The sequence below is a fragment of the Leptosomus discolor genome, chromosome 5, assembly GCF_034619465.1.
Source record: "Leptosomus discolor isolate bLepDis1 chromosome 5, bLepDis1.hap2, whole genome shotgun sequence".
Classification (NCBI taxonomy): domain Eukaryota; kingdom Metazoa; phylum Chordata; class Aves; order Leptosomiformes; family Leptosomidae; genus Leptosomus; species Leptosomus discolor.
The window spans coordinates 34,510,994-34,535,282 of NC_141395.1; the positions used below are offsets into that span (position 1 = coordinate 34,510,994).

Sequence of the window (24,289 nt, forward strand, 5' to 3'; positions counted from 1 at the left end):
GACTGTCTTGATTCTGAGGTTCTCATAAGCATCTACAGACAGGTAGGAAGGGAAGCAAGGTCACCATAAAGTAAAATCATTTTATATTTCTACAGTTTATAAAGAAAACACTGTATCTGTAAAAGTAACCGTATCAAAGATTATTTCCTAATCCTGTATTTTTAAAGGTTTTTTTGTCTACTTAGGAGGTGTGAGAAGACAAAATTTTCATACAGAAACAATACCAAATAAAGAAAATTTGTGGAGAGATCATATCTAAGACAAATTAGTCTTACACTTTTCATGACTTGGCACTCTACCCAAACTTGCAAGGAAAATCTATTACTATGATGCAGTTGAGATTTTCTGACATAAGTTAAAATTCAACATTTTCACACTTCAATCTACTACTCTTAAAGTGAATTTCTAGTGTTTGGACTCCAGAAGTTCTTGCTCTGAGATGACAGCCTGACCATACAATTATGTTTATGAAACATTTTTCTACCAAGACTCTCATAATACATACAACAATGAATGTTGACTATTTCTATTCTGGAAAAACATCTCTCAAAAGAGATGGAAAAATGTGAAGATCAATATATTACCATGTACTTGATTCAACATTTAACCAAGTACATAGTACTGACTTTCAGAATGTCAGACAAGCTTTAACTCCTAGATTTTTTAAAAATCCTCCATCATATGACAGCAAATTTTATGGAGATGAACAAAGTTAGCAGAGCAAAAAGTTCTTTTAGCAAGCAACTGCGCTAATTTAACAAGCAATTGTGCTTGCTAAACAAAACTGTGAAGAAAGAAAACCTGAACATAGCCAGACTTCAGATCCAAGAGGGCCAAGAATGACCAGAACCTTATTCAATCTGATTAAGTGGCTGTTTGCATTTCAGCCAATGTTACTAGAAAAGTTACAGATGAAGTGTGAAGGCAAAAATCTAATCAGACAAAATAACTTCCAGAACTCTTCTCACAGATAATTTCCTTTTAACCTAAAAGCTAACACTGAAGGAAGATGCATAAATTTATGGCCATGTTTAGACACTTATCTGACTGCTGATCACTCAAGTCAGTCTCCTGAATATGTGACTGCAAAGTCAGGTGGCAACCTCACACTGGAAACACTCCTCTATCCCAGCATCATGCCAAGGAGAGGAACAGCTGGCTTTAATCTCACCACTACAATGTCTAACAAGATAAAACAATTACTGCAACATACAGACCTTGAAGACCAGGTCCCTCATTTTCAGCCATACCACCCACAACTGTGATCAAAGTCTTGTCCTATTACGGACAGGGCTTAACCATGTTCCATTATTCTCAATAATTCTGACCAGGCCCAAATCATACTGGTCATGTCGTTCTCTATAACCACAAGGCAAGGCCCCTGACTTCTTTGCAATATGCACCCCCGTACAGGAATTACAGAAGGCAAATGAAAGTCAGAATAAGAGATTATACCTACTACCCAGCCTTCTATTCCTATATGTAGACTTGGAATTTATGTCATATACAAATCATATTTTACAATATTTTATGTTTGTATATATGCTATATATTTTAGCCTTAAAATTCATATTATATATTTATGGCACTCTGGCTGCCAGCACAGAGGAGATCAAGCTTTTATTTTCCTACAGTTACCATTCAGACATATCCAATACGTTTCTGCATTCATCATGAGGGTTTTTTTTCATTTTTTGCATTGTGCAAAAAGAAATTAAAAGTTTCAGATATCAAAAGTAACACTATATGACTCAAACATATTTAACACCTAGAGGCTTTCACAAGGCAATCTGGACTTTGAAAGAACAGATTTCCTTGAAAACAGACTGCTTTACAATGCAGTAATAAAGGCTACTGCTAACAATTACAGGAAAACGTTCCGAAATGCACATACCGGGATCTAAATACATGAAACAGAAAGAGTAACTCATCTTGACTTCTCTTTAAAATAAGGATGAACTAATAAAAAGTCATTTCAGGGGAGTGGTGTTGTGATTTTTTTGTTTGTTTGTTTGCCTTAATCAGCACAGACCTTTTGAGGAAGAAGACAGCTGGTACCATCTGTTTCAGGACAGAATGAAAACTAAAACTTCTTCACTTACATGTGAGGACTGAGTTCATAAAAGTTTCGGTTTCTGTATTCTTCCACTTTCTCTGGAGTATAAATGGGTAGAGATCTGTAGGGGTTTATTGATATCACCACGCTGCCAATGTATGTCTGTTGAAGGAAAACAAAAAAGTTATCACGGATTTTTATTTTTAACATACTTTTGCTGCTTACATATTATTCTGCCATTTAATACTTATGCAAAAACAAACAAACAAAAAGCCTAATTGTAGCAATGAATAAATATACACATACACTCTGAAACACCTTTTAGATCTCTCTCAACAATCACTGTTAGGTACCAAGTAGCTATTTACGCCTAACAAAGTCTCTTACAAACATTTTTTAAAAGAAAGGCCAATCATACAAATTTCTGTAACTAATTCAGGTGGGGGAGGGAAAGGAAAAAGGACACAGATGTTCACAAAGAACTGACTCCATGTGCATGGCAAATGTCACACAAGCTTTGCTGCAGACCTTGGGCACTCATACAAAACCATGTAAAGGAACAGTTGGAGTTTGACTGTGCTCCCTCGCCCGAGGAGGAGCCTCATGCCACCTCTTTAAAGCCTTCAGTACAGAAGAGCTTCATAGAAAAGAAACCTGAAGGGTAATAGCCTCTGACAGGTTTCTGTCAAAGTGGAGGTTTACTGTCAGGATTCAAGTCAGTGGAAGCCCTGCTGTGGTTCCTCAGCAGACATGAAGTCTAATTTTTCTTTCCAGATTCTAAACATACTTGCCATTACTCCTGGAAAGCAGACGGAGTAATGCATTGTTTTACTCTGTTAGGTCCCATTCACTACCAAGCTGAATGAAGACTAATACTGTACACCATGATGACGATGTTGGCACGCGACACAACTAACCTGCCTACGGCGGCATGCCCCACAGCTCTCTACACCTCACTCCAGCTGCAAGGGGCTGCATTCAAATATACCTGAGTGGCAAAAAATGCCAAAACCCCATTCCACCCCGCCTGCAGATACTGATCAAAGATTAATTAAACCCCAAGTGTTCGGTATCTCTTTCCACAGCCATGAAATAAATAAATAACACCTGATGAAACACAACTTTCTAATAACCAGGGACTCCCTGGGAGGTGTAAAGGCTGTACACAAAAGCCACAGGTTCCCATTATTTGGATTACATTTGCTAGTAACTATCAGTACAATGGTTTTCACATAGATCTATGATTTTAAATGGCCTCTTTGCAGGGATACCTTAGCACCTCGCAATCATCATTCAGATTTCTCCCCACAATTTTTCTTACAGGGAACTGCTGTAATATGCATTTTTGAATGGGAACAGAGGCACAAGGAGCCCGAGTTACCCACCAACAGGTTCAGCAGAGCACTGAACTACCTCCAGAGCTGCAGTCACAAATTAAAAATACTAATTGCTGCAATCCTTGCCGATCTAACTTTCAAGCAATCTTCTGCTAACTGCTAACCAAATTTGGTCCTAAGCAGAAAGCTAGGAGAGCAAGATTTCACTTTTTCCATAGCACACATATGCACAGGCAAGCTGTGAACTAACATGGCATTTTCCGTTCTGTTCAACACAGATCAACAATCTAGACTGCAGTAATAAAACAAGTAGCATGAGGCTTTCGGAGACTCTTGTAGCTCATCCTTGTAGCGTTTACTACCCACAAAATGAAACAGAAGAAGCCACTGCTGACAATTCCTCACACAACTGCCGCTACAATGAAACACAATATTTCACTAATTGGGCTTAACAGTTCTAAACAACGCATACTTTCTCCTCTCCTTTGGAACTGGCCAGAAACCTTCTGCAAAACACTTCCTCCCATGCATCCAAGCCCAGAGCAGACCAAATACCCTAGAAACAAGCTAGTTTCACACCAAGAGCCCACGCAGCATGTTGCGAGGGGGAACAAGCTTGAAGGTGCCTCACATCTTGGCAGACAGGTTGCAACTCAAAAGAGGGACAACTCCAATCTTCCTCACATTGCAACCTGGGAGGCAACGGCCCCCCTGAAAGGCATTCAGATACAGACTGTTGAAAAAATCTCAAAATAATTAAGATTTTTGCTTCTTTCAAACACATGCTGCAGTGTGTGTTCATATGTATTTTCTTCAAATAATAATAAAAAAATTACTCTAGCTTTGTGGTCATCCTGCCCCCTAAGGAGGAAAGTGTTCTCCATCTATGTCTAATCTCTTCGGCTGAACAAGAAGAAAATGCAAAAATTGCCTTTCTACAGTGTTTACTTTGCTCTCTCAACACATGTGACTTTGGCAATTTGCAAGCCTACAGATCCTTGGCGAGAATAACAGATAACCAAAAGTAAGAAGCCTTCTAGTCTTCAAGTGCGTGGATACTCCAGTTAGGACTCTTTCCTGATAAAACATCAATATATTAACTTGTTTCCTCCTGCATCTTAAGAATTTGTGAATTCAGCCTGTTGTGAAATCAGTACTGGAAAGTATCAGCAGAAGAGAGATGAAGGCCAGATTCTTAAAGATTATGTTTTGAAACAAGAATTCTTTGGAACTCAAAGACTTGCCCTTTTCAGCTATTCTGCTACCACAATAGCATACAATTTAATTGGTAAGTTCCTTGAAGTACCCCAGATGCCAAGGTAAAGAAAGATGAGTGGAAGTGAAAACCTTGATTTTTAATTTTGATCACAGGCATTCAAATGAGATTTATTTAGAACCATCTCTTCTAAAGAAGACCACAGCTAAGTATTGCTTAGATGGTGTATTTTGGGAATTCAAGTCAGCTGTTTATTGTCCGACATGAACAAATACAGACCATTTCCTAAAATACCAATATTTCAAAAGGTCAACTGACTATATAGAAACAAAGACACACCCATGTCCATTTTAAACAAGCCAAAGCATGCCAAGAAATCTTTGGGTTTGCTGCAAAGCCACTTACAAGAACTAATACATCTCCTCTTCTAAATATGCCAATATCCCAAAGCTGATGCCTAATAGCTACTTGCTACTGGTGGTCTGTGAGATTCTGCATAACGGGGATAAACAGGTCCAGAAAATAGCTTTCCCACATAACATCTGCCTTCCCACCAGAACTCTATTATAAACAAACAAAATAAATGGCTTAAATCCTTGAGCAAGCAACAAATACAGAAACATTCCAGTGCTGAAAGCAGAACGCCCAAGAGTAGTAGGAGACCACACCAGGGCACCCCAGGGACTAAAGAGATCCTTCATTTTCCCTGTTTAAGGAAAAAAAACAAAACCCCAGAAGAATGTCCTCATGATGAATGCACAGAATGCGGTCAGGAGATCTGATTTCTTTATTGGCTTTGTCATTGTGTCATTATGCAAGCTTGGGCAAGATCTGCTCTCTCAAGTTTTGCTAACTAGAGACTCTTGATAAGACCCCTTCCTTCAAATTTCTACTTCATTGCAGTAACTCACAAAGGCAAATTCTGCCTCCTTGGCGTGTTTGTCCAGAACCCAAAACAAAAGTCTCTCACTCGACGTTTATCAGTGCATCTGCCACGTAGCACAGCAACACTGTAACGGGCTAACATTTCATCTGCAGAAAAGAGCATTCAAATTTCTCAGGTCAAATGACAACACATTCTGCATTCTTCACCAAAACAATGCATACAACTTATTCCTGTTCAGTAAACACCCCAAGCAGGAAGAAAATTCTAATTCACAATTCAACTGGAAAAGCCGATAATATTTGTTACATGTCACTTCTAAGTACTGTTGGAGATGCAATGACCAAGATACTCTGATGTCTGATTTTCTACCCCTAGGACTGAAAGCCAATGTAATCGCTTGGGGCAAGATATTATTACTAGTTCAAGCTTATATGCACCTTGCAAGGCCTTCTGTGCCTTTCTCACCCAAGCAGCTTTAAGTCTGGCTTAAGAAGAGGCCTGAAATAGCAAGATGATGTGAGGCTCCCCTTGCTTGGGAGAAACTACAGGCAGCAGCCTCTTTTCAGCCAAGCACTGGGGAAAGTTATTGCTAGAAACCAGCAAACTGCCTGAAATGCCTGTGGACCTTTTCAGCTGAGAGGCTGCAATAACCTTACAGAGAGCCCGGCAGAAGTGCCCAACACACCTCTGCAGCCAGGATGCACAAGCACTGCGGTGAAATCTGATACACAGGGAAGAGGCACTACAGGCCAGCTTGAGAACAGGAGCTTTTAGAAGACCACTAGTAGAGCTTATGGGAGAACATTTCACACTGTGGGACACAGTATATTAATAAAGCTATTTTTCCTCCTTGTAAAGTTAGGCTTGCAATACCCCAAAAGCCCAGAAGAGAGAAGATTGAAGCTGCAGAAGCCAGGGAACGTTATCAACGCCAGTTGAGGCTGCAGCACAGGAGCAGGAGCTGCAGAGCTGGGGCTATCACAATAGCCTGCTCCATATCTTTAAAAGTTTTTCTGGATCTGTGGCATCCTCTGCAAAGCAATCTTCTGTAGAATTTAACATCATTAAGCAGCTACACAGATTTGCTACAAACCTTCTAGAAGTGTATTCTATATCACTTTTGGCAGTTTTGTTAGAAACAAACCCATACTTCTTACCCATGGCAGCCTGTTACAGTCCAAAAAAAATTGCTGCTGCACACAAGTCACTCCTGCTGTAAAATGCCCAATTGCTAATATATCCTGGAAGTGTGCTGAATATCCAGGGCCCAGTAAGGTTGTTCTATTTACTTATTTTTTAAACCCTAAAGCATTAAAATAGAAAATAAATGAGTTCTAATAAAAAAAAAGATTCCTAGCGTGGATACTGATTCTTCCATTTATGCAGATCAATCCTAATACTTCAGATATATATAATGCACATTTCTTTAATATTAATTATGCTCGAGTGTACTGGGTTCCTATCATTTTGAACAGTTTTGGATCACACCACTAAAACAACTCACTGAAATGAGAGACTGAAGTAAGATCAAAGAGAAGTGTGACTAGATTTTATTGGAACAAATCCAGAACCAAGGTTCGGGCAGCACGGTTTGCTTTGTAGGGGGGAGCGCTATGTTTTGGTTTTGTGTATTTTTAATGTGACATATGCAAAATTATACTTCTAATATAGTACTCATTTTCATTTGTATTTGCCTGAACTACTGTGGTTCTGGATTTTGCCAGCTCATAAGCACATGTGCCGCTGCATGCTCAGAATAGCTGAGGCCAAGGAGATGGCACACGCAGAGGAAGCCTGTATTTACATGTTCTCAGTTTTCTGAACCGTCTCAAACTCAAACAGAACCTGGCAAATTTAACACTGCAATGTTACTCCATAATGAAGTTTTCTCATTTTAATAAACATTAGCAGATAGATCAGTACTTTATTAAAATATCATCTTTTATTTGAACAATCATGCTGTGTGCTCAAATTTGTATTTCATTGTGGTTGGCCACAATAAAATAGCTAAACCAGCTTCTCATCTATTGTGTTCTTCAGGTCTGAAACACTCACAAAGTTGCAAGACACTACTTTGAAAATAATAAGGAAAAGAGTAACATCAAGACTAAAAGCAAAACCACCTCAGACCATTATAACTATTTCTGGGGCTTTGATTTACTGTATTACTGTGTATAGCAATGTAGGCATTTTTATAATTTCGTGGAGAGGGTTGGGCTGGGTACTTGAAAAACACAAACAAACAAACTAACTAGGATTTCATCCTGTAATACTCCAGGGTTTGCCTGCACTGTTTCATGACAGCACACACAAAATAAACTCCACCTGTGAACCAAGCCATGCAGCTGCACTTTGTGTTGAGCCAATGCCTCCTGCTTCAGCAAGCTTGGAGCAGGAGCAGAGCCTCCAGGTACCATCTGTAAGTGACTACACAGGCCCAACACCAAGATCCCCAAAAGCAATGATCAAGTGGAAAGAACAGGAACTAATAAAATTTGACTTCCTTGAATAGGAGCTTCTGCGTGGATTTTCCCATGTCCAGTAAGGGCTGGACTCACACTGCATCACACAGCACCAGTTCTTAGCAAAAGAAACTTCTGTGCTTTGGCTCCTCTCATTAGTATTTCCCTGCAAATACAGCATCTCTACAAAGTTCCTGATCAGCTCTAAAGAGGCTACAATAATCAGTGAGTTACTACAGATAAGAAAGCCTTTTTCCACCCCCTTCACTGGAAGGGAAACCAACGCTAAAAATTTACTTTTCCAAAAGCTAATCTGCAGTACACTGAAAATACAAACCAGACTTTCACATGTAGTCTTTCCCACTCTCTCTTTCCATATATAACAGAGAAACTTCTTCTCCTTGATGCTATTCTTCACTGCAGTTTCAATAGAGTGCTTTCTAATTATGTTTGTACCAGTGAAGAAATATAATACTGGATTTCTGAACAAACACAGCCTATTCCTCAGTATGATTAAAACTCTCTTGGTCAATACCACCCTCTAGGACATAGCATTTGGACCCCAGAAATATAGTGGACAAAGTCTGTATGTTGTAATAGAAAAAAAAAAAAAAACACAACATTTCCAGTGAACTATTATATTTGCTTAATGCAGTTATTAATCATGATAAGCAACCTTGTAAAACCTGGAGAGGACAGTAAAGACTGTAAAGAAAATCACATAGAGCACTGGACAAGTTCCTGAAATTTGGAGGGGGCTATGGTGTGTGAACAGAAATCCAGCAAAAGAAGAAACTGGGGCAACAGTATCCACAGTCCAAGCAAAACCATCTTGTTGCCAGGGGAGACAAAATTCAGCATTAGTACAAATCACAGTCATGTACCAAATACGTTGATGGCCGATAAAATGACTCAAGAAACTAAGCTCAAACAGGTAGAAGTGCACGCCTATATCCCAAAGCAAACAATCATGACACAAGCAACCCATGTCAAAAAGGATATCAATGCTGCTAAAATATTCTTCAATACAGGCTTGATCTTGCAAATCACCGTGCAAATAGCAGCAGTCTGAACAAGCTACAGGTAACATGCACTGGCCAGGATCATGCCCTTAATCGTACTGCAACCTGTTTTAGATCTGAACCCTGAAGTAAGAGCGGAGTGTTTGCCAGAGAAAGACACCCACATGGCAAGTTGAAACAAGCACTTAAAGGGGACGCATGTGCACAGATTATCAGGTTTCTCTTCAGAGTTTCTCGAGGGCACAGAAATCTCTCCTCTGCTCAGTGAATATTGCTGCTAACCTCGCGATCATTATGACAGACTCTAATGTTATTAACTGAGCAGATTAATCAGCCATCTGCCTCTGACTACATTGTGATGTTTTTACATAAACAAACAAAACTCCTACGCAAGATGCAATTACAGATGAAACCTGCAAAGTAAGTGATGAGGAAGTTAACCCGAAGCAGACACAAGAAATTTTAAGGCATTTAAATACTCCAGAATATCAGTCCTTGCTCACTTTCAAAAAGATAAAGACTTGTTTTCGTAAGCAAACAGCAGCTGGAGATTGGATATCATCTATGCCAAGAAAACACTGTTGAAAACATTAGCAGGAGCATTCATTCCAAAATGTTTCATTATTTCTGTACAAAAAAACATGGGGGAGAGGTCTCCTGCCATGCCACAGCCAAGGCTAAGCTATGTTCTTCAGGGCGAGAACCACAGGTTTACAGTACTTGGACACTTTTGCTTCTATTTCTACTATTTGCTAAGCTTTCATTTATCTTCCCTTTATGTTTTTATTTCATATAATGACCACTGAAACCATTAGTAAATGCCCAAATGAAAAACTGAAAAAACACACAGCATTTTGGGTCAGAACCCAAGAGTGTAAGAGTCCCTAGGGCCCTACGGGAGGCGTTCCCTACATCTTTTCTCTTTTTTCAAAAAGCGTCACATCAGAGGCAAAAAAGAAAGTGTGTGTAAAGAAGACAACCCCTACACACAGCCCACAAGATGCATGAAATTTTCTGTGATCCTTATTCATGTTTTCTTATTCCTTTATGCAGATACTGCATACAGCCCTACAAGTAAGCGCCTCAAACACTATGCTTAGCATCATGGGAGCCATACAAAAGGAAAGGAAACTAAGCACTGCCTTGAGATAAGTAACTTGCCTCCAGTGAAGGACTTCAAGGTTAAAGGTAACCAACCTGCTGGCTGTGAAAAATCTCTATAACTTGCCTGGAGTCAGGAGTAAAGTTTGTTTTACCAGAGCAGACTGATGCGAAGGGACAAAGGACCAATGGGGTTTCTATCTAGATAACAAGCAAAGCAAGATTTACAGGGAGGCAGAATACTACTTCTTAGACCACAGGCTACCACAGGAAAAGATGTGCCTTGGGCATACAAACCCTTCTTCACATCTGAAGTAGAAGCAGCAGGCTTCAAGGCCTTAGCCCATGGCAGCTGCAACAATATTATTACTGCAACTCAGTAGCTTCCCTCAAAGAGGGGAACTGTTGAGGCACTGCTGGGAAAATTGCTCAAACCAACACAGGCATCCCCCAAGGGAGGAAGAGAAGGAGATCTGAGGAAACTCGGGTCCCCTGGGCTCCCATCACAGGCGGATGGCTGGCTGCTCTGCTCCGGCTCTCAAACCACCCTGCCTTTTACGAAACAACTCAGTCACCACACCTGCCACGCCTCGAACTCCCAAAGGAAGACCAGCAATCCATGCTGGACTCACTGGATAAACACAAGTAAATACATTGAGGTACAAGACAGCAGAGCTGGATCTGGGAGGGGAATAGACTCTTCTGCGTATTGCTGCAGGAGCAGCAAAGGCACAGACCTGCTACCGACAGGCATGCACGCAGCTAGCATGTACCCAGAACCACAGGGGACAACTCTTCAAAACCCAACAAAGGCCTCCATCTGGCCCCAAAAACAACATACTAAAGACCAACATCATCATGCTGACATCAGAAGGTAATGAAACTGAGAATAAAATTGAATTTCAACAATTACTCGATCATATTATACTGAAGATTTTCCCAGCAAGCTGCATTTCTGTTTCCCAATATCACAAATTGTTCTTCACAATGACAACAAAGTTATATGGAGGGAAGGTCACACAAGGCCAGTGCAGATCAAGACAACTGGTCTCATTCACATAATTCTGTCCCCCCACCTCTTCTTCCACATGTAGCATCTGAAACACCAGGTATGAGTGCAGAAGGAACAAAGCCACTATGCTTGACAGCAATTCAGTAAAATCCTAAATACTGTAAGGTAGCTGAAAAATGGGTGAATTGATAACATAGACAGACACAGTGGAGTAAAGTCAAGTCAGAAACAAAAAGCCTACCCCTAAAATATTAAAACAGAGATAACAGGAAGCAGCTCAGTCTGTGAAACGAGCACACTACAATAGCCAGGCCACCAGAAGGCAGCCACAAGGATGCTACCTCAAACAGCTAACACTGAGTTATTACACTGGAATGCCAAGTATTTAATGTTTCAGTGATAAAACAACATGGGTTCAGTACCATAAAACTGTTCCTGCCCAAAGCAGCCCACGAACTCCACGCAGAGAAAATACAAATTAAACACTGACATCAGAGAAAGATTCTGTTTTGTTGTAAGAACAAAAAGCAAACAAACATTTTGTTGTAAGGAACAAAATGTTGACCTCTGTGAATTTGGGAAGACTTCAAGAAACCACATAACTGCAGGGAAAAATGTGCAGGGCAGCAGAATAAAGCCGGATCTGGCCTCTAAAGGCCGACTCCCGCGAGCCTACGCACCTCCACTCCCCTCCAGACTTCACACCTCCCTTGCCGCTTCCACACGCCTCACAAAGCAACAAACCCAGTACAAAATTAAGTTTCAGACTGATGCATGTACTACAATTTATCCCAAATGTCTACCATTCATGAGTGACTGTTAATACACATATAGACAGATGCCCCCCTCCAATTTGTCAGCATCCCAAAATACAAAAGAAAAATAATTACTGAGCTGGATTGGCTGAGATTATTTCAGATAACTTAATAAAAAAAGTTCAGGGAGGGAGTTCAACAGAATGAGTCAAAATTAATCAGTCACGAAGAAACTGAATTTTATTAATGCATTTAAAGTTTTCCATGTGGTCTCTAGGTCACACATTGTAACCGCACAAACTGCTCCCTAGAACTTTCAAGTAATCAACATTGTGATTTTCTCTACTTGCTAACTGCATTGCCCATCAGCCACATTTTAGTCTGTAAAGTTAAAGAAAAACTTAGAGGCTTTTGTTACTGATATTTACAGAAAATAACTTTTGTGAAAACACGATGCAAATCTTATCAGGGAAAGGTTTAAGAATTGGAAAAAGAACATAGTAAACAATTATAGCTTTCTAATGAGATTTTTCTTGGTCAGACATACCCTAGACATTTCCAGACATGACTAAACTCCAAGATTCCCATTTTCAATTAATACATGTATGTTACCCAATGAGCCCTTCCCCCCCAAGCCACTCAGCATATTACTGCAGAATCTGATGGCCTTTAGTAGAATATTTGGCCTAACTCCAGCTCCACCAGTCCTCATGCTTATTTTTATAGGCATGGCCTCCAGCTTTGCACTCTGGTATGCAACCTAACACCCAAGTCCATTAAATTTTCCACCAAATACACATAAAATTGAACAACAGGTAATCAAGCTGTAGTCTGTTCTCTAACTGCTAGGAGTACACTTATTGCCCTGTTGCACCACAGCATCAAACTTAGCTAATCTTCTTGAAGGGCTTATAGCGACCAGACCCAGGAGGGTACAAGAGGACCATCAGGGGATCCAGATCTGAATGCTCTTGCAAGAGGAGCTCTTACAAAGAAGATCAAAGATTTCAAAGGGGTAAATGAAGCTGGCACAAGGATCTCCAACATCAAACATTCAGCATCAAAAATAACTACTGTGAAAGAGATTATAAAAGACAAAAATTGTATTCTCTTCCAGTGGAATGATCCCATTTATCTTGTCATCTTTGGCTATGGGTAGAGGTTTGGCATTGTTCACTGATAGCTCTGACTTGCCCATTTCATAGAATCATAGAACAGTCTGGGCTGGAGGGAATCTTTAAAGGTCATCTAGTCCAACCCTCCTGCAGTGAGCAGGGACATCTTCAACTAGATCAGGTTGCTTGGAGCCCCGTCCAACCTGACCTTGAATGTTTCCAGAGATGGGGCTTCTACCTCACCCACCTCTCTAGGCAACCTGCTCCAGTGTTTCACAACCTATATTGTAAAAAAATTTCTTCCTTATTATCTAGTTTAAATCTACCATCTTTTAGTTTAAAACCATTATCTCTTGTCCTATCACAACAGGCCATGCCCCCATCTTTCTTATAAGCCCCCTTTGTTGGTTTACCTATCAAGACTGGCTAACAAAATTATGCAACGTCTGGACAGCTTTACAGCATTTTCAAAGCTATCCATGTTACAGGTCTCATTCCTCATAACCAACACTTTTGAAGGTTATAACTGCAACTCCATTTTAAAACTAACATATGTAGCACAGATATAGTCATCAGTCTACAGGAAACTGCTTAGCAACTAGTGTTGAGTAAGGCCTGGTTTACTGCTGTAGAAACATTCTAATCTGTTCCTATGGCTTCAGTTTGACTTGGGTTTTTTAAAACTTGGACACATTTAGTAATGCCTACCCAGGAGCACTGACACGAGGGCTAAAGTTAATCCCACAACTGAGCCATGAAAGACCAATCCATTCCTACTGCCCTCTGAAAGGATCCCAAGAGGTCAACTTGTATATGTTGCTTGTTAGAGCCAAAGAAATCTGCAGTCTTTGTTAAGCACCAACAGTAGCTCTTTAATAGTCCAACTTGGTTTCCCCAGGATAGCATGCAACTACAGATTTTACATGGCAAAACACACGTTATTTCCAGATGCAACAAGGGCTTCATTGTGTTCATCTGAGTCTAAAAACAGAAACACAAAGTGTAGTTTTCGTGAGTGAAGTTTGGGGAGAAGAGAGTGGGTGGCAACAAGGAGAACAGAGAGAAGCGTTTGCACTTGAAAACTAACATGGTTGTTACAGGGAGCACTGTTCCAACTGTTACTGTTTTAGAAGTTTTCTAAAATATGCAAGTAGCATAACATTTGCAAGGCAGCAGAATTCAACTGATATGGGAAGGAGATACTATTCCTCAACTGATTTGGTAAATAAAACCATGCAGCACCATAAAGTAATGTGTACACTTGGTAGCAGCATGTGGCACAGACATAACTTCTATTCTCTCCACCACTGATATAGTCAAAGTTTTAATACTTGCAAAGATCTGCAACATTTTTTTTTGCCTTCAGAGTGTGGATTCACAAACAGTACTTGTAAAACCTTAAAAAAAAAATAAAATAAAAATCACACGATCAAACAAATCTGGAGATAAAAAGCGTAAATGATAGTGTAACAAATGACACGGGAATGATTCAGCAGGAAAAAAAAAAAGAAAACAAACAAAACCAAACAATGAAAAATACCAAGAAAAACATCCTTTGGTTTCGGCAGCAGTTTACTCTTCTCAACAGCGCATGTTTAGGTATTAGGCTTTCCCACCTGCAAGGCAAAGGATCCTTTGCCTTTCTAGAGAAAAGTGACACCTTGTATCACCTGCCAAAGCACATCATACAGCTAATTACATTGCACGCCAGTGCCAGGCCCAGCCGAATCAGAAACTGAGGAAAATACATGCTTCACTGTCACCATCTGAAAGAACTGTGTGTTTGAACATGGTTGTCAGCTAGCACGTAACAGCAGATAAAAATAAAACTGATTACCCATTCGTCATTCAAACTGATTTCTTTCAAGAAAAAGCTATCCAGTCTAAATTAAGCAGAAACATGTCATTAAATACCTCGCAATCCATAGTAGTTTACAGTAAAAAAACAAAACAAAGCAAATCCTTGAGAAATCCACTCCCATACATCCTATAGCAACCCTTAATATGGCTGCATAGTCTAGGTTACCCTCACAGAATAGGTTTCTATTCTTAATGCTTTAAATAAAACTGTCAAATACGACCCAAAGATCAGGCAAGGTAGTACAGCCTTCTTCAATCTCCAGGCAAATAGCTCCCTTTCCTTCTCCTTCACATTTTTCTTGAGCTGAAGTGGAACGAGATAATTCAGTATCACCCACTTCTACTGTAGGTATTAGGAATATAGAGTTTATCCTAAAATTGATGTGAAACATATTAATTATACAAGCCACTGACTGAAAAACACCTCTGAATCCCAGAAGGGGCAGTCCCTGCAGCTGTTGAATATGGAAGACTTGCCAGAAGCAGCAGGAAAGAGAAGCAGAGAAGAGTCTCCTATCTACCTGCCTGTAACAAGAAGGAACAGACTACATCTTCAAGGAACAAGGAAAATTTAAGTCACAAATTTTTGGAAATGTAACTCTAAAAGGTATCAGGAAGATTTCTTTTAACCATTGTGGAAGAAATCTTTCCACAAATACAGGTTGTTTTGCTTTTTCCTCCAACAAGGTTTTAATGGATACTGAGAGTCCTTGTCTTATTTTAATTTTCTGGTTAATTTGTCAGTCCAAACTTAAGGAGCAAATAGGTAGAGGTGATACAACAGCAGATAGGTGCAATTCTCTACTACCAAGCTAACGCCTACAGAAAAGGGAACAGGCGTAGCTGAGTAGGAAAATTACTCAAGAAGAAAGATGCAACAGACAATAAACAGATGTACAAAAGCACAGATTATAACTAAGGGACAGAAGAAGCAAATAAAAATAACACAGATCCTCTCATACTGGAGAATGGAAAGGAAAAAGTACAATGAAACCACGACGGTTCAAATGCTTAGTAAGAAGGAAAAATATAGTCACACTGAAAATTAAAAGAATGGGAGGGTTAAGTTATAATTAAGTACAGAACACATCTATTTGATTGTAATAAGCTGCAGGCACAATTGCTTTGGCTTAAATATTTCAGCTTTACTCTTAAAAGACTTATCTTTCACCTGCGGTCTTAGAAAGTCTCTACAAATCATTAAGTTCACGCAGTCTCAGCAGTACAACAGATACAATACTGTGCCCATTTTAACAAAAATGGAACAAAGAGAGATGAAGCAGGAAATGAAAGGCTTAACTGGAATCACAATTTGCCTCTTCATTCCCTGCCTGTGTTTCAACTGTCAGCTCACAACATCTCTCCTATCGATCATCACTCAAGAGATTAATATGCCTAAAGATTTTTATTACTTCCACATATTTCCAAGCTCACTGTTTCTAGTTCAAAATACAACCATTCTAATAAACATAACTTTTTTGCAAATCAAACATAGCAGGCAACATTTAAGCTAGCCCTAGCATATTCCAAGCATGTATTGTTTCTACATCAACCTGCTTCAACATCCTAGAAGTGCCTTCCCTGTAACTGAATTATTTGTAACTGCAATGTCCTCTGACAACAGGGGTATCAAAGTCATTGTCATCATCAGTTCTGGAACTGTTTTTTATGAAAATCAGAGGTCCACCATGTTGTGCAATGGGGAAAAAGAAAAAGGAAAAATATCCCAGATGGAAAAGATCAAATGCAAACAATGCAGTACAAGAAAGACTACAGCACAAGTAAGGTTTAAAATATCCCTAATACAATAGATTATGTTCAGGCATTCAGTCTATGTGTATCCTTATAAACACACACATATTTTAAGAATGACAACATAGCTCCTCATAGGATGCAATTTGTTAACATATACTCACATATACTTCATTGTGATCAAAGCGCTTTTTCAGATTATTGATGAACGAATCTTCATTAAGCGGCTCTAAAAGAACCATATCTCCCACCCCTATCATGTTGTCTAAAAGTGACGTCTTGACCTCCATTTTGGCCATTTTCTCCTGCAAAGAAAAAAAACAAGAATAAAACAAAGAGCAAAGTTAACTCAAAATCATTCTAACTGTTCAAAGGCATTATCCAGTAACACTATTTAAGTTACGGATTCATTTGTAATTTTATCACTTAAGGGAGCATTTTCATTGGGCAGCAACATTCCAAATGATAAGTGGAGACTCCGCATCTATGTAACTGGAGCGGCAAAATGCAGACCCTGGGCTTAAACAGGGGACCAAGATCAAACAAAGTAACCAAGTCTGATAAAGGAAGTAATTCAGACAAAGAAGTCAAGGTCAGGCCAAAACTCAACATATATTTGATCCTCTCAGCCTTTTATCCTTCCAATCCAAACGCTAGAGAAGATTAACTGAGCTCCTCAACAGCTCCAGTCACACAGTTACGGCTTTCAGCTTTCATGATGAGACTGAAAAATGAACATATTAGCAGTGGCAGCCAGCAAACGGGGAACCAGAGGCAAGAGAACAACTTTGCTGACAACACAAATCAAGAACCAGCTCCAGCTACACAAAACAACAGTTGAACTTCACCTATCAGCTGTAACCTCTCAACTATAAAATGCTATCAGGCTGTCCTTGCTCCCCCCCATCATCGCAGTGTATTTTAATTCTAAATCTTTTTTCTTGTTTTTCAAAACACCTTTGAACAACTACTACCTTATACAATCAGTGTTAACTTGCCATAGTACCTATCCACCAGATAACCACTTTAAAACAGGCAAAGCCTTTTATCTCTTGCTGCTGTCCACAGCCACTGTGTTACTACTGTGTTATTTGATTTTTTGAGCAGTGAGTGACATTTGAGGGATACTAGATCAAGACTTCAATCGTGTTTGATGTTTTTCCAAATTCAACGAAGAGAAGCACAGCTCCACAGGCAGCTAACGGAAGCGATACAACAAGATCCCCAAAACCTGAACCAAGCCTGGGAATTACTAGAAATTCACATGGAAATGCAAAAACAGTGCTGAACTATGGTAACCAACCAAAGCTGAGTCAACTCTGCTAAACAAACAGAAGTGCATTTATTTTAAACAAAACCACTGGACAAATATTTTTGCAGAGAAAGATACTTTTATTCTTAAAAGTTCACCCCTCTGAATCACCAAAAAAATTTTAAACATTCACAAAAATCTTTTCAGAAGTATCACTTCAACTTCTGCATCCCATTAAAACAAATTCTTTAAACTACCAGTCTTGTTTCAATGACCTAATTACTTCCCATACATCTACTAATGCTCAAATAATTTTTGAAGCCTGAAAAAAATAAGTCCTTCTCAATTATGGAACTTATTAAATATCGGGTTTGTAGTCAAAAAAAAAGCCAACATAAAAATCCTAATATGGGCAATTTCAACCTAAAATTTAAGTTTTAAGTAGTATACCTCATCTACCATTGTGGAATTACATACCATCTACCACACTTCATGCATCACTGCTCGGGAATTTCAAGACCAAGAGCAGCCAAACCCATCAAGAACATTCATGTATTCCCAAGCTCAGAGGCACGTTTTGCAGAAGAGGTGCACAAAGGCATTATATCTACTACTAAAAGCTGGATCAGAAAGTTGTATATAAACATTAATTTATAAATATATTTGAAAAGTTCAATTTTATGGTTGAAGGTTAATTTTCAGCTTGGTTTTTTTCCCTACAATGATTTAACACCATACAATGGTTAAAATATTTCCATCAACTTGCGAGCTAGAAAATATTAGAAACAGGGGACGAAAAAGTTGGACAACATGCCTAGACATCTTGTTTAACACAGACTTCAGAAAATAATTTGCAGTAGCTTAGCCTTTGCAAAATATTCATTAAAGATCACTTTATACACTGACGTATGATTCAAGAGTATTCTGCCATACCAATGTTGCTAATCCCCACTTTGGTGGAATCCAGTCCTGCTCTGGTCTAGTCAGTAACAAAGGAAAATCCAGCAAGCTTGTGGGATAATTTGGTTACCTATCTGAGGTAACACGTTGGGGAAAAAAAGGCACTGTTAAGAAAAGCCAACAACGTTTAAACGTACATTAAGTAATTAGATTTAATCAATAATTGAATTTAATCCACCAGAAGAATTTAATAGAAGATCAATATATACAGCACTTTCAAAATACCAAATACTAATTTTAAAAGTAGCTTTTAAAAAAAGCCTCAAAAATCAGTACACTACACAGCAAAAAAACCCTAAAAATAATAATCAAAAAATAATCAAACCCTTGCTACATTGCAAGACTGAACTTCAGTCAAGATTTTTAGCAATACGTCACTAAGCTCAGAAACTCAATCCAAATCCACGTCCAAGTATTTGTTTGCCATACAATCAAAGACGCCTTGCAGCTGGAAATCTTTTCCCATCAGTGCTGGTGGCAGCATGCTCACCACAATTTGGAGAACAGTACATAAATGTAAGCAGTTTCTACCTATACGTTTATTTATGCACCTTTAAAAAGACGAACATTTCTCAATAACCAGAACTGTGAGAGGGGTGGGACCTAAACACAATCGCAGTGCCCGACATATCAGTAATGACTGAAACCACAGCTGTGCTGGTGAGAGAGCGAACACCAGCACAAAGCAAATCAGGTTCAAGGAAAGAACCAGAATAGGTTGGGTCCCTTAAAACAAGGACATATTCAGTGATTTTCAAATTAAGATGGCCAAATGGGGGAAGACAAATGGAGATACTGCTGTGAGGCTCTATTTGAACTCTGCTGAAATTTCAAACTGGAAATTCAGTAAAAAAATACGTGGTACTCCCTCGATTTACCTAATACCTTGCTTTTGTGACTACAACATCTTATTTTGTTGACATCAAGAAAAACAAGTGTTGTATAAAAATTACAGCTGCAAATTATTAATATAGCAACAAATTAGCTCAGTAAAAACTCCAAAATTCTTCTGCAGCCTGCAAATCAGATTCTTCCCCAAAGATTCCCTGATCTCTCCCGCACGCACTTACCACTTGAGTCTTCTCCCAAACTTACCCTTCTTATCCCTAAAGCAAGCATCAGCAGCATTTCAGAAATCTCCCTTCTCTCTGGTCATTTGTCAAATCTGTTCTTCCTCACTTTGATCTCATATCTAAGCCTTAATTCAATGGAGAAAGGAGTGAGAACGCTTTCAACACGTTTCCATTCTCAGAAAAATAAAAACAATTATTCAGTAATCCTCCACAGCTTGATCTGTTTTACGTTGGACAACATGCTCGGAAGGAAAAGTTCTGGGCATGCTATATCTGTAAAATGCTTTTATCCACATGCTCCCACATTATGTAGCCTTTTAAAACGCAAACTGTTGTATCTACTACTTGCAATGCCTGGGACTGCCATCCAGCTAGCCGTTTGAATCGAAAACCTTCTTGTCCCTCTTGGCCACATGAATGGAAAATTAAAAATTACACTATTCCACAGCTACAGCAGTCTTATCAGTCAATCTGAAACAACAGCTAATGAAAACTATAAATAGAAGATGATACAGAGAATAGGCAAAACCCCAAAAGCCTTGTACAATTAAGTTCACACATTCTCTAAGGGGGAAATGAAGTAATACACCGCTATTGGCACACAGCATGTCATGGAATTGTCTAAGGTTTTCCACATCACCCTCATACAGTAAAACAGCCAATAATTGTCAGCAGCTTCCTACAGATGCGCAGTCCTTTGCACACGTTTGCATTTGCTGCACTGGAATTATCACTGGCTGCAGAGGTGGCTTGTTTTTCTTCTTTTGTGGCACTGCAGCAAAAGGACAATTTCCCTACCATCAAAATCGACACAACAGATATATTCACATATGCTTCAAGCTCTGACTATTAAAAAAAAAAAAGCACCTTTGGTTTCACTACCAACAACTCACTGTAGAAAATAACCACCTTCTTCTTTTATAAGAGTTAACAGGGACAACCGGCAACATCAGTAATTCAATAGCAGAGTTCAAACTGATTTCATGTTCACGTTCTGATCCTGAGCCCCTGTCAGGCTGTAATTATGCTTGCCCACTTGTTCCCTGTTTTCTCTGTCAGGGAGCAATCAGCCCACACAGAGCAGGGACATTGAGAGGTCACTGCTGCAAAAAGCAGCCAGGGACACAGTGTCATTACCTGAACAAAATAAAACCAAAAGGGACTACAGCCATCTTTTACTACTCACGACAAGCATAAGTACCAATTCAGCAAGAGGCACAATTTAAATTTATCCTGTTCTGCTGCCCAACAAACCCTACATATCACTGGCCTCTGAATGATGCCCAGAAAGCACAAGTTCATTGGAAACACCTTGTGCTGGATTGCCAGGTAAACTGAGGTGGGCTCTGCAGCTGAACTATTACAGTGCCGTTTTCACTTAAAGCAAGATTTCCTGACATCAGCATCTACAAAAAAATGTTGACATCATCCAAAGAAAATTTTTGCTTTCCCTCCAGACCCCCTAACTTTTTCAGTCTCTGGGTGCTACAGGGGAGCAGTGCACTCAGCATTTCCTATCTGGTCACTGCTGCCTGGTCACTGTCTGCTAGGAACACCTGCACCCTCCTGCCCAGCTGCGCCTGCTCACAGATGTTGCTCTGTCACCATCAATGTGCTGAAGAAAAGAGTGCGCAGAAAACAGCATTATATCGCAGCCCACAATTTCTTCCTGAAAGAAAAGGGACTTGAAAAACCTGACAGATAGATTACAGGCAGGAATGCTAATAAATATATTGCAACAGCAGTAAAAGCACTCTCAAAGAACTAAAACGCTTCCTCTGACTTCTCCATCTTTCCTTTTGGTTTGGCCAATGTCTGAGTATCTTCTGAATTCCTTTTCCTCCCACAGTGCTACTGAACAAATAGGTGTTTTCCAAACTGAAAAAGTTTAAAATTTGGGGCTTCTGAATTAGCTAATGTTCCTCACATCTAACCAACCAAGCAAGAGCTACTACTTGAAAGTCTTGTGCAACTTCTCTTTATTTTCTGTAGGCACTGAACATTACCCATGCATACCAGATTCCTTGAGTAGTTAACAACAAACAGCCCCGGTAAACTGCAAAAAGTAAAATGGGGCATTACAGGGTATATTTGTATTAGGACTGCAGGAATGTTTGCATTCAGCATCAGCTAAATGGGAACAGTTCTTGAGCAACATCAGATTAGGACACAGTTGCTCGCCAGTGACAGCAATTTAGATGACAGATTTGTCCAGCAGAATTCCATAGGAGGAACAAATGCTCCGCTGGCTCCTGCCACCAAACGCCACGCATTTAGCTAATGATTGGGCAATTTTCAGAAAGAAACAGCCCACTTAAAGTACTGCTGAACAAACAGCTGCAACCATGTGAAGCAATGTCATCTGTTAGTAGTTTAACAACAGAGGCCTAACTGCAGTTTAGAAAAACTGACTGTAATAATTAGCATTCATTAGGAAGTGTACAAAATGCTCGCTGGGACATTCTCTTACTAACACAAACAATGGCTGAAACTTTCTTCATTAACAGGACTCAGGTCCTTTACAAATGCAGAGGAGAGGTTTGGTGGTTGTTGCTGGAGTTCTTTGGCATTTGTTGAGGGGGTATTGTTGGGGGGGGTTGTTTTGTTAGGGGGTTTGGGTGTCGGGTTTTGGATTTTTATTTTTTTTTACATCAGCTTGGTTACAATCTACATTAAGCAGTAATTCATTGTTATCAATCCCCCATAAATCAGAGAGAGGCCTCTTTTGTGCCTCTGTTTACATACTTCATCATGAGACTACGCACCACACTCATATCACGTAAAAGGTGCACAGTACCTCACCACAAAACCAAAACAACCTGAGCCCTGTACGCAGAAGATACAGCTTTCCCTTCCCCTTTCCTAATAAAATCCTAATTTATGAGCCTGAGGGAAGGAGTGAGAGGCTGTGCCTGCATGTCTCTACGGCTACTTTCTGTTACTTCTGCATATTAGTTTGAGTAACATTAGCGTGGATATTACCTGCTGTAAGAGACCGTGGGGTATATATATCTTTATTCTACTATTTCTACTTTATACTCGCAGCAGTATAGATTTTCAAATTACTTCTAATAATTATTTTGCAACCACAACCCAGTAACTGCCACCAGTAACTGCACTCAGCGGTTGATCTATTTCCTAAGTCAACTTGCAGCCTTGCTTTAAGTCACCTAGGTCAGTCATACAGTCACGCTAGGTTTTGGAAAAAATGTTTGGGTCTTTCAATGTTGCTAAGGCACCCTTCTTTAGCATCTGCTAAAATACAATCTTAAAAAAAAAAAAAAATAAAAAGATGTTTAGTATTCCATTTTTACCCTGCAAAAGTGCCTTTACATTTTGGATTATACTGACAGGCTTCAAAGATTATAGGTGTGGAGTAGCCTTTTCTACAAATGGTTATTCTGGAGGGGGTTTTTTATTGGGTTTTTTTGTTGTTGTTGTTTTTTAAATTACTTCTGTTTGATGGGGAGAACATCTTGGGCATTTTCAATGAATCTGGAAATAGATCTTCCCTAAGAAGGCTGTTCACAGTCCAAAATTCTGGTTAAATTCCCACTGACTTCAGCAGAAACAAAATCCATGGTAGTTTCCTACATTTGGGCTTTTCTTAGCCATTACCTAACCACAGAGTTTTAGAATCATTCCAGGTCCAGATCCACAGAATATTCAGGAATAAAGGGGGTCTCTTTTTGGCACATACCTTGCTAAGATTCTCTTGAAGCTTTTTCAAAATCAGGAGCAAAATGTGACTGCAAAACCAAAAGTTGTCAGAGGTCCTGCCTTCTTCCCCTAAACCTAAGACTAGATTTCAGACTGACAGTGTTCTTCAGACAACAAGATTTTTTAAAAAGTTGTCAGTATAGAACATGAACACAATGAAAATGCCCTAATTCTTACAAAAAAAAAAAAAAAATTCATGAAAATTCACTTTTACTACTAGATATCTGAACTCCACTAAGCAGAGGGTGCCCTTTTAAACTGATTATCTTCATCTTTCAAGCTGCCGCTTAAAGTTTTCTGCCAATTTTTCGGGATCCTGCCCAAACCAAAGGTTATGTTTGCTTGGCTGTTGCAGAACAGGGGCAGAAAAACCAAGGTAGTACTTATTTATTTTGGGGGATCTTCTTTGTTTGTTGTATGTCATATGCCAGTAGGTTGCTACCACACCAGAGCCTACATTCAAAAGACCCCCAGCAGCAGATCCTCACAAAATACTACTTAAAAAACAGCCCTTGCAAAATCAAAATGTGTCTTTCAACTGAGATTTGAAAGACGCTCCTTTGCAAGCAATCCAGCAATCAACTGTAATCTAGATCTTTCGTTTATACTTTTATTATAATATGGTTTTTACTTTCACTTCCACACAAGCACATAGGCAGAAAGCAAGCCTTGCTTTCCTCCACTCAGCACGTGAACACACACCCTTGGTA

The 24,289-nt window shown here is 39.4% G+C and overlaps 1 protein-coding gene across 4 annotated transcripts in view; it reads right to left on the bottom strand.

Annotated features, from left to right (window-relative positions):
* MYO1B (myosin IB) overlaps nucleotides 1-16,873 on the bottom strand; it is a 95,784-nt gene extending 78,911 nt beyond the window's left edge. For all 4 annotated transcript variants that reach the window (XM_086466140.1, XM_086466138.1, XM_086466139.1 and 1 more), the window contains exons 1-2: nucleotides 16,739-16,873; nucleotides 2,103-2,218 (exon numbers count right to left, since the gene is read on the bottom strand). In XM_086466140.1, the coding sequence (XP_086322266.1) occupies nucleotides 2,103-2,218; nucleotides 16,739-16,873 (251 nt within the window). The remainder of the gene's footprint in view (nucleotides 1-2,102; nucleotides 2,219-16,738) is intronic.
* Nucleotides 16,874-24,289: the final 7,416 nt, after the last annotated feature.